This window comes from Etheostoma spectabile, chromosome 10, assembly GCF_008692095.1.
Source record: "Etheostoma spectabile isolate EspeVRDwgs_2016 chromosome 10, UIUC_Espe_1.0, whole genome shotgun sequence".
Taxonomy (NCBI): Eukaryota; Metazoa; Chordata; class Actinopteri; order Perciformes; family Percidae; genus Etheostoma; species Etheostoma spectabile.
In genome coordinates, this window is record NC_045742.1 from 1603914 (window position 1) to 1615771 (window position 11858).

The following is an 11858-nucleotide window of genomic DNA, read 5'->3' on the forward strand; positions in this document are numbered from 1 at the left end:
ACACACACACACACACACACACACACACCCCTACCTGCCTGGAGATTTTTATTGTTGAGACATTGACCTGAAAGATTTGGAGCTTATTTCACTGTTACTACTCTGCACCTTACGGCCTTGCGCTCTCTGACTGATCAATCATCTCCTCTGGATTAAAAGGAACTCCGTGACCTTGCAGATGAGTTTTTGTTCACTGCATGTGTCAGGTGCCGGATGCAATATTGGAATTTGTGTATGCAAAGATTTTATTCCCAAAGAGAAAGAGACACTTACAGAAAAAGGTTTATGAGTCCTCCTGACTGTGTAGGAGAAAAGATGATTGCCACTCCTTCTCTCCATCAGAGTGACGCTGACGGGTGATGGAGGTGAAAATGACTTTGGTTTCTGTAGTGATGCGCTGCTGTGGAGGATAACGCTGTGCTGCCGGCTACTGGCAGGGCCTGTCTCATTAGCATGTGTCACACGCTCCTCAAGGCAGGGGTGTCACATAATAACTTTGCGTGCATGTGTTTGTAAATGTGTGTGAGTGCGTGCGAGCAAGCCATGCCACAGGAGGATTTGTCATCCATGCTCCCTGAACAGTGCCAGCCAGGGGACTGCAGAGGTTTGACTCAGGAGTCGATCCCTGTTCAGAGGAGCAGAGCGGGATGGCACAGGGTCAAACAAAGGATGACATCCTTGACACGCATTTTAATTACTATCTAACTTGGATAGAGTCTGACAGCCTCTTCTCCACCTGAATCTTCCATCTTATGTAATGCTCTAAAAGCATAAAAGTGCTCTCCCTCTTTATCTATCTTTTCCATGCTGTCTGTACACGGAATGAGATCTGACATGATGGACATATAAATGGGAGGAAAGGAGAGCGGTAAAAGGAAGGCAGCTAATTGAAGTCCAACGGCGGAATATGATGAAATGCATATAGGCTACAGAAGGATATGATGAAACGCGCGTTTCCAAATGAGACAACGCACTAGTAGGAACAAGCATTGCATTGATATTGGCAATGCCAAGAGTTTAGTGACTGTAGCGACACAGTATTAGCCATTCTCCAATATCTCGTGCACTCACAATGTCAGATTTTATGTTGTTCAATCTCGTTCCACACTGCGCCCTTGTAAACAGTTTGTTGATTAAGCCTTGATGTTTGTAAATTTGCGCGCAGTGTGTTTTCCAACCTGTAATACAGTATAATGTGCTTAGTGCTACTGAGTGTAAGTGAGTGCTTGGCCATTCCCCAGAGAGTGATAGCAGCTGGATCAGACTAATCTAATATAGCCCCTGAGTCTGGGGAGCCATCCATTGCTTATCAGATCTCTTATTCAATAACAGAGAGCTATGCCAGCTTATGGAGTTACATGTAGAATATTTTCAAGTTTCATTTTTTTGTTTTTTCTCTTTGCCTTTTGTGTGTGTGTGTGTGTGTGTGTGTGTGTGTGTGTGTGTGTGTGTGTGTGTGTGTGTGTGTGTGTGTGTGTGTGTGTGTGTGTGGTGTGTGTGTGTTGGTTGTGCAGACTCAATGGATGGCTGCTCTACAGACTGTAATGGAAACGGAGAGTGTGTGGCTGGACACTGCCACTGCTTTGCTGGATTCTTGGGTCCTGACTGTGCCAAAGGTAAAGATATCAGATAAAGGATGAAAACACCAATGTCTCTCAATGCTTTCTGATCTCTCTACCCTGTCTCTGACACTCAGCCTCAAGCCCAATCGCTTCTACTGTCACTTTTCATAAACCTGTCACAAATGTACAGTTTCACTATCAAAAAAAGGTTATTCAAAAAGGTGTAAATAGTGCAGGGGACTATTTTCAGCTGTTAATACACATTTGGTAAGCTGTGGTTTGCCTAATGAAAAAAAAAAAAAAAAAAGCTTTTCTACCTGTTTCTTTTCTCTCCCAACTTGCTTTCTCTCTGCCACTGTTTTTCATTCTTTCTCTCCCTCTGTCCTTTGTAAAATGAGTGTAGTTGTATCTGTCTCATTGTGTAGAAACAGCTGATATAATATAACAATCTATGATTTATTTACGCTAATCATTTATTCATTGGTTCCTCTTATCCTTGCTCATTTGCCTGCGTTATAATATGCAATGTTTGAAAAGTTAGACAGCAAGTTTTGGCAAGAGTTGTAAAAAGTGAAGTGTGAATTTATTACTGTGGGGTACAGAGTGTTAGATTTAACAACGGATCAAACAAACACATAACACATGCCAGCTCGCATGAACGCACGGGCCTTCACTGCAAATTATCCCAGAAAAAAAGGCATTGGTTCAGGATCCTCTTTCTAATCTATTTGACGTTTGGAGATGCCATACCTCATCCAAAGAGGAGAGAAGGGTGGGGAGGGGTGGTTGGGGGTGTAACTGTCAGTGCGTCATCAGACACTCACTGACTTTATTCTACCTGGCTGTCATTACATTAGCTACACAGCTCTCCATATCTGCATGGAGATAGCTCTGCTTTCCACCCTCATTCTATAAACCCCTAATGCTCTCTTTCCTAATCTTCCGTTTTCACGATTGTTTTCACGGCCTGTTCAGAGCGAGTGAGGTGACGTTGGGGGATTTTCTACTATGCCTGGGTTGCTGTGGTAGCCAAGCTCGGTAGTGGTGCTTGAGTAAATTGAAACAGCGTGAGGGATAAGCTGGAGTGTGTGTCTACGCACGTATGAGCGTGTTGGTGTGTGTGTGTGTGTGTGTGTGTGTGTGTGTGTTTGTTGAGAGAGAGAGCAAGAGAGAGAGACACAGGCTGCTTGAGGATTTTCTGAATCCGCACACTAGCTGAGATAAGAGAGCGTAGCCCCACTCACAGTAGGTTACTGCGGTCTCCCAGCTAATAACTGCAGCACAGTGTGTGTGTGTGTGTGTGTGTGTGTGTGTGTGTGTGTGTACGCACTACTGAGTATGTGGGTATAATCTGTGTTTGTCCTGTTGCAGATTCATGCCCCGTGTTGTGCAGCGGCAACGGCGTGTATGAGAAAGGAAGGTGTGTGTGCCTGGCAGGGTGGAAGGGGGCAGAGTGTAACGTGGAGGAAGGTCAGTGCATCGACCCCACCTGCTCCAACCATGGCTCCTGCATCCAGGGAATCTGCATATGTACCCCAGCCTACAAGGGGGTTAACTGTGAACAAGGTAAGGAGTTTTATTCTCTCAAAAGAAACGCACCTCATTATGTCACATCTGCACAACAATGATGGCTCTACTCATACACATTTCAAACAATGATTTTGCTATTTCTAGTCAAAGCTGCAGTAATTAATATTTTCATATTGACAATGAATCAAATGACTATGTGCAATTTGACAGGGGTCCTCCGTAGTTTCAAACCCAGAAAGAATTATCCCCCGACTCTGCAGACCCCGTCAGCACCATGGAATGTTTGTGAAGTGGAATCAGTCGAGTCCATTTTAATTTATATGGCCCAAAATCACAAATTTGTCCCAAAGGGCTTACAATCCGTACAGCATACTATATATTCTTAGACCAGCAGTCCAGATAAGGGTAAACTCTCAAAATGACACTCTCTGTTCTGAATGTGAGAGATAGCCACGCCCCCTGATTTGCATACAAGAACTGTAAATAAATAGAGAGGAGAAATAAATAAATGTGGCATTAGGAAATAATAGTCTCTTGAAATAAATAAATGTGGACTAAAGAAATAAAAGTACCATGAAATAATTGAAAGAAAAACCTTTTTATTTAACTAATTGATTCACTTTTATATGAATATTTACATTTATTTAATTATTGATGTATTTATGGCCTCATTTATTTATAATTGATATATTTTCAAAGGCATATTTATGTATGTATTCATTTATTTATATATTTATTCATTTATTTAATATTGAATACATATTTTTTCAGTTTGTAAACCTATAGCATGCATAAAAAAAGATATATATCACAATGAAGGAAAGGGGAAAAGCCAAAAAGCATATTATGAGCACTTTAAGTGATATTGTGTCAATGGTGGGATTTTTGCTTGTTCCATTGGCCCCAAGTGGCCAATTAATGCAGCATTCATTATAAATAGAACTAAGGGCGTTAAGTCAGACTCAGTGGTCAGTGAAACGGAAGCAGTGGGGCAGACACAGAGCAGTAGTAGCACACTTTTTAATTAACTAACTTAATCGGATGTCAGGAAAATAAACGCCGATACAGAAAATCTGCAAACGGCCCGATAATCATCCAGGGCCGATAATCGGTCGATCCCCAGTTGCCTCTACGTCCCTGGAACTGCTGGTAGCTGATTCAGCATGACCTTTCATGGTGCAGATTTAGCAAAATGAGTCAGGTAGTGGAGAGCTATGTACAGTATGAATGTAAATGTGTGTATGTGTGTGTGTGTGTGTGTGTGTGTGTGTGTGTATATATATATATATATATATATATATATATATATATATATATATATATATAATACTTTATCTTTACACCACTCAAGACTGCTGAGAAACCTGGTGGGAAGAACTGGAAACCAGAAAAAAAATTATAATAATGATACGTTATACAACACTGTTTTCTGACAAAGAATGTCCTATTACGTTCTCATAGGCTTCTCAGTATAACTCTGTTCCATCTATTCATATACAAATATTGTTTGTGTTGAAACGCTTAGGACCTATAGGAAAAAAACTATAAATCGAACTGTTTATTTTTTCTCCATATAAGCTGTACTAACAAAATCTAAAATACTATTATTATTACTACCATTTCTATAACCCCTCTCATACCAAATGATAGCATTTCTAAGCAACGTAAAAAATAGCAAATCATTGTATGTCTGTGCTGTATACTTGTTATATAATGTATATACTGTTACTGTTATATTATTGTAGACAAGACATCAACATAAAAGCAGTTGAAATGACAAGAGTATAAATGATTCATGTAGCTGAGGCCCCTCGGTTACAGTTGTAGAGGGAACCAGCCGTAGGCTGTTGTCACATCCTCCCCCTTTGCAGCTGTCCATTGTAAAACCACCCAATAAATTAGCAAAAACAAACAAAGCCATGATATCTAAAACAATTATGATGTTACACTTGACGATAACCTGATGGCTCAGCTGTCCCAAAGTCCGCCCTGCTGTTGCCTCCAGGATCTCGGCCTGCAGAGACTACATCAGGTGTTTGACCTTGAGCGGTGGAGCCAAGCTGAACTGTGCTGAGCTTTGGCTCGGCGCTTAGGGCTGTAATTACACACACTGACACACACATGCACGCACGCACGCACGCACACACACACACACGCACACACAAAGCAACCCATTTCACCCCTTATCAAAGCCTCAGTTCTAAGTGTCCTATGAAGTGTAATGTTGTGGAACAGATACAGGGATTTTAGCTAGGGTGGTTAACTCCTGGATGGGATGCAAAGAACACTGCTTTCATACTCGGTGAACTGATGATTATAATGAGGTTGGCCCCCCATCCTTACATTTCCTCCTTCACCCTCTGACTCGTTCTTGCTTGTTCTTTTGTCCCCTTCTCTCTCTGCAGTAGACTGCATAGACCCTCAGTGTGGCGGGCACGGCGTGTGCGTGCGCGGGGAGTGCGTGTGCTCGGCAGGCTGGGCAGGAGTGAGCTGTGATGACCCGCTGCCAGCCTGTCAGGAGCAGTGTTCAGGACATGGCACCTATCTCCCTGAGTCAGACACCTGCACATGCCAGCCCAACTGGACGGGACCAGACTGCTACACTGGTAAAACCTGAGGATTATTGTTCACCCTCTGAAAAAACACAGGAATTTGAAACTGCACATGTATAGTTTGCCAGTGTTCTTGTAGTACACATGGTTTTGCCAAAAACTATTTTCTGGGGATTTGATAGACATGATAAAGAAATATGTATTGGAGCCACTCTGTTACATGGGTGTGCCTGTGTGTGTTTGCATGTGTCTTTTTGCACTCTCTTCATGCTGGTCGTAAATGAGATTTCCCCTCATGACTCTCTGACGGCAGCACTTCAGACCCCCCCCCCCTCTTCTTGCAATATCACTCACTTTAGTGCACATTCATGGTGTTACACACATGTACTCATGCACACCCAGATACGTGCACACGTATTTTCCTTAGCTAAATGAGGAAAAAAAGGCAGGCGAGGGAACAAAAAGTATTCCCTATTCTCACTCTGCTGCGAGGCCTTTCAGCGACTGCTACACTGAGGACCATTCAGCTTGGCATTTAAAGCTTGCTGATGTTTACTGCAAACCCTTTACCTGTATGCTACATACATATGGTTTTGAAAGATTTCTTACGTCTACACCTACCTGAACTGTCTTTTGTAGTGAGTAACCTCTGCCTGCTAAATAGACAGCAATTGTACAGTCATAGTGAAGAACAGGCAGCGAGTTAGCCATTGTAAAGAGAAAAATAAAGCTTGTGTCTATTGCCTATTATATAGAACTCTGCGATACACAGTGAGGAAAAGTGTCCTTGTCCTTGAAGTGTACTATAAACTGACAGAGAGGAAAATAGCCATTATAGCACTGACTTCCCCCGGTTTCCACCACACTAAGTTAATGCTGGTGTTGGGAAGGATCCACTTTACCATGCATGCACACCAGTGATTTGCACGTAATTGGCATTAGCTGCTGCTCTAAGGTGTATGCATGCCTTATTATAGTGATATAGCCCATGATAATGATCGACCGTGGCTGAATATCTGAGATATGAGCGGCCTCTCTCTATACCTACCGGGTTTTTCATCAACAGTTCTACATCCTGGTCTTGTTGAGGCATGGCTAAGCTAATGTAATTCCAATAGAGAGCTGAAAAACTCTCCAACTTTAATCCACTTTTTTTTCTCCCTCTCCATGCTATGTATATTTAAATTGAAATAACTTTTTACTGCAGCTGGATAAGTAGTCTTTGTGTGCCTCTAGCACTTTGCTCTCTTTACTGATGGATGAGGCTGTGCTTCTGCAGAGAGAGGGAGAGAGAGAGAGATGGTGATGAGCGCAGAGAAAAAGAAATAGACAAAAGGAGGAGGGAAGACTTTTAAAAAGGCATGTTATACGCAAGAGGGAGGGAAAAGGATACTGAAGATATAAGGCTAACAGAGACAAAGATGGAGAGATGGAGAAAAAGAGGGTATTAAAAGACCCACCAAATCTGATAAAATGTCAGAAAAAAATAATAGAGCTGAATTGGAGTCCCTTTAGTTGAAATATGCGCTGCAAATAAGAATCATTTGGCTGTTATTATCAGTCTATTCACTCTTCCTCTCCTTCAGGGAGCTCAGCTATTAGAGGTGGGAAGATTATGTTTTGTAAGAAAGAAGACTTTTTAGTCCTCTTCTATCGCTAGTTTTTCTCTCTCACCTAGTGTATATCCACTGGCTCACCCCCAATTCAGATTTTCTTTTCATGTCCCCTGTGTTTTTTTTAACCTTTTCTTTTCTATCAACACTCTTTTACTCCATCTGCTCCCCTTCCTTTCCTTCTCTCTTTCCCTCACACACTTTTTTCACACGCATATCCCCACCCACCTGTTTGACAGAGCTGTGCCCGGTGCCATGTGGCAGCCATGGTGTTTGCTCAGAGGGTCGGTGCCAGTGCGGGGAGGGTTGGATCGGCGCTGCGTGCGACCAGAGAGCGTGCCATCCTCGCTGTGAAGAACACGGCCAGTGCCACGACGGGACCTGCATCTGCCAGCCTGGCTGGGAAGGAGAGCACTGTAACATTGGTGAGCTGTGTGTGTGTGTGTGTGTGTGCGTTTTTAATTATTCCTTGTGATATTTTGATCAGTATGATTAAGCGAATAAAAAATTGCACTTTTGTTGGAATAATTACCATTTCCAATGGCTTTCTCTTATTCAATTCTCGCTCTTTACCCCCTCACAGTTACTCATGATTTGGACGTCGTTGTGAAAGGTAATTTATCTTTATTTAGGATTAACATTTCATATTGTGCTCCTCCAACACGCTGACAAATGCCAAATGTGTGTGTGTGTGTGTGTGTGACACACCTTTTCAGACGGTTGCCCAGGGCTGTGCAGCGGGCATGGGCGCTGTACCCTAGAGCAGAGCGGCTGGCGCTGCGTCTGCCAGGCTGGATGGAGTGGGCCTGGATGCAGCGTTGTCATGGAAACTGACTGCAGTGATGGAACAGACAACGACGGAGGTGACATTCGAACATCTATCATTTTCCATCTCTTTCTTACCCCTTTAATTTCTTTGTGGCAGATTGTCCATTCCATTACTTCTCCTGTTTCTTCTGCTGAGAAGTCTTCCTAATTGTTCCTTCCCTGCATCCCTCTGTGCTGTCCTAATCCTGTGAAGACTCCTGTAGAGACCCGCTGGTCATTATTATATTAAATACGTATTTGTGTGTGTTTGTGCGCAGTGTGTATGTCTGTTCTTCCTCTTATCACAGCTAAATGTCTAATAAGCATACCACCCGCTTGGATAAAAGGCACTCGTGAGAAGTTTTCCCAAGTCTTAATACAGCAAACCATGCAGAGTAGATTTCTGCTTCTTTGGTTATGATGTGTTTGGTGACAGGTGAGAGGTGTGTGTTGCTCACCCTTGTTGCTGTGTTGTTCTATCCTCAGGTGAAGAGACAAGAAAAGAATATTTCAGCAGAAACGAGAGCTCTGCTCATTGCAATCATTTTCTCGCCATTTCGTTCCTGTTATCCAATACATAACAGGTTTTGAAAATATAGTGCAATATTACATTGCATCAAATGTGCCCATTCATTTTGAAACAATACATATCTGTTATGGACATGCCCATTGAGCAAGTGTTGTAATCCATCATTGCAAACAAGGAAGTGTCTCATTTGTTTGGAGAAAAAGCCTAGTCTTTTTATATTTGCTATTTGCATGGTTCTGCCTTTTGTGAGGAGTCTCGTTTGAATTGGTGCCCACAGCAGTGGGGAACCTCAAACACTTACATACTTTTTTATAGTCCTTTTTTTGGGGCTGGTGCGGAGTGCTGATAGCTGCAATGTAACCTTTTTTCCTGCACATTGTTTACCAAAGCTACATGACTGACTGAGCCAACACTTCAGAAAGTCAGTCAGATGGCTGCTTAAAACATGAATTACTGGTCCTTACCCTGGATTATAACCTGACAGAGCTATACAACAACACAATGTCCTGTGGACTATAAAATAGGGTCTGTATAAAGAAAACAAATCATAGCTGAACCGCGGCCTGCCAACAGTGTAGGCACTGATGGTGTTTGTATCGTATTAATGGATTATGTCATTGTTATAAATGATCTGCTGTTATTAAAGGATGTTTTCATCTGTGGTGTTAAAGACATAAAGGACTGTCACACTGTGCACGTAATACATTTATTTATGAGTGTTTTAACCCCTAATTTAGTCACAGCTTAAATAAACTGAACCTTTTCTCATTTGTCCTCATTTCAAATGGTCAGTTCACTGGCTTTACACATAAATGTTAGTCTACTGGTCATGCACATTACTAGTCACCCTGTAAAAACAGTTGCATGAGGTCTTCTTGGCAAGAAGACCTTATAACCCTAATGATGTGGTTATCTCAGCTTGGAGACAACACATTTAAAATAAAGTGAACTGAGGATTTAGAGTTTAAAGGAATTATTGGAATGAAGGAAATGTACTTTCTTGCTGAGAGTTAGATTAAAAGATCCATACGATCGATCGATCTGCCTGTTCGGTATAAGGAGCATTAAGTTCCTGGAGTCTTGTCATCCCTGTGAGATTCCAGGAAGTCATATAACTGATTTTATTATGGATTAAATAAATACGTTTTTAATCACTGAGCTTTAGAGGTCCTTGTTGGAGGATTGTATTACTTTTTAAACAAAGCCAGTGAAGCCATCCTTCCCTTATTCAAGTATTTATGCTCAGCTAAGCTAACTGGCTGTACTGCCTTTAATTGGACATTAGCAGGCAGGGAGGGTCTGACAGAAAGGTGCATTTTGAGAAGTGTAGGATCCTGTGTTTATGTAACTTGATCCATATTTAGAGTAAAAGTCAGGATACCTCAGCCTAAATACTACCCCCCACACTACCCTTTAATGTGTTGGCTTTCATTGACATTTACTTTCTTTCTGTATGAGTAACGAAGACGTTGAGGTGGTGAGTGGCTAGAGGAAGGGAAAGATTTCTCTCGACACTACAGTAAATTGCACCATATGCAAAAAGCAATATATATACTGTAAGGCATTATATGGTATTATAATGCCATATGATGAAGTTTCTGTATTGTAACCGTTGTGAAGAAAGGCTTCCTAACGAAGCCTTATGGTGACCACTTACACTTTTCTTATCTTTCTATCCTCACACCTCTCTGCACACCTTTGAGATACAATAATCTTCTACCATACAATTCAACTATCTCCTTTAATTGGCAGATATACCGTGGGCTCTCATAGCCTTCTCTCGCAGCAATCTTTTTGTCTCTGAAGATAGACAGAGATAGAAAAGTGCTATCACATGTAATCAGAGAATAAAGAGGAACTCTGAAGAAAGAGTTTTCATTATTCTGCCTGGACGGGAGAGAGGAGCACATGTATTGTTCTTCCTTCGCATTTCTTTTCACACTATGCTGTGAAATCATACATATTTATATGTGTTACATGTTCCAAATCTACATTTTTACTGTGCTTCTTCTTTGTGTGTAATGGTAAACAGCCATGCCTGCACAGTAAGCTACAAATGTGTCCTTTTTAATGACAGTGATACTAGATTTTCAATTAATAGTGTGCTTTCAACTTGAAGTATTGAATCTTATGGAAATCAACCATTGTACTGTGCTACCTTTGTAGGAGAAGGTTATAATAGAATATTGTTGGCCTTTCGCTCTCTGCTCTGTGGTCAGATGCATTTAAATGTCAGCACTGCTTCCTGCCTTTTCAGTAACAGGCTTGAAATAGGAAACACAAATGCCAGCCTGGCTCCTATTACCCACCGCCGTGGATTGTATCTGCGGCTCATTGTTTACGCCAGACTTTTATGGATCACATTCAAATAATACTGGTGATTCAGGTCTGATTTATAACAATAGACGGCTATAATTGTACAGTGATGGCCCTAAATGAATCTCCTTTGATTGAAACCCGTGATAATGATGATACATGTGCAGTTCATTGTTGTAGATTGGATTACTCCAGTAGAGTTTCTTGGTGTAAAAAATCTTTCTTGGCAGGTCTTAGGTTTTATGGTGTCTTCCTCATGTCCTTCCACTGCAGTACCTCGGCCTTTAAGACTAGAAATGTGTGCTCAGCAATTTTATCACTTAAATCTATTGAAGGCTTAACTATGCACAATAAAGATATTAATGTCTCGCCTATATTAACTGTGTACATTCAAGTAACCACCTAAACAGCAACCTCACATACTGTAACATACTGTGGGTTGGTGTGTGCGTTTTATTTAAAGTGTTTTATTTTATTCGTTTTAAACGTCCTGTCCATTTCAGATGGCCTCATGGACTGCGTGGACCCCGACTGTTGCGAGCAGCTGAGCTGCGGCTCTGACCCTCTGTGTCACGGCTCGGCCGACCCCTTGGCCCTGTTGCAGCAGAGCCCCCTGCCCCCAACTGCACCCCCCTCGCCCACCCACACACACACTCACAGCTTCTACCGACGCATACGCTTCCTCCTTGGCAAAGCGGCCACACACACTCTCCCTGGAGACGTGCCCTTTGATACCAGGTATGTGCTTGTATACTCTCTCTGTTTGCCTGGATCTGTGTGTGCATGCCAATACCTTTCATGTGTTTGTTTTGTTGGTGTCCTTGAGTTTCCATCCCATATAGTATACAGAAAGACATGAGTAGTAGATAATTAAGTAATATACATCTGATTTAATGCATTGAATCGTCCATTGGCCATTATTTTTTAATTGGTGTGTTTGTGTGTGTGT

General features: G+C 41.9%; 1 protein-coding gene and 1 long non-coding RNA gene across 2 annotated transcripts in view; both read left to right on the plus strand.

The window, feature by feature from the left end:
* Positions 1 to 11858, plus strand: part of LOC116696805 (uncharacterized) — a 451372-nt gene that overhangs the window by 220099 nt on the left and 219415 nt on the right. The window lies entirely within an intron of this gene.
* The window catches only part of tenm1 (teneurin transmembrane protein 1), a 178337-nt gene that overhangs the window by 101781 nt on the left and 64698 nt on the right, over positions 1 to 11858 (plus strand). Inside the window, exons 9-15 of the mRNA XM_032527961.1 lie at positions 1515 to 1616; positions 2934 to 3128; positions 5498 to 5698; positions 7497 to 7682; positions 7841 to 7870; positions 7974 to 8120; positions 11413 to 11647. Coding sequence (XP_032383852.1) covers positions 1515 to 1616; positions 2934 to 3128; positions 5498 to 5698; positions 7497 to 7682; positions 7841 to 7870; positions 7974 to 8120; positions 11413 to 11647 — 1096 coding nt within the window. The remainder of the gene's footprint in view (positions 1 to 1514; positions 1617 to 2933; positions 3129 to 5497; positions 5699 to 7496; positions 7683 to 7840; positions 7871 to 7973; positions 8121 to 11412; positions 11648 to 11858) is intronic.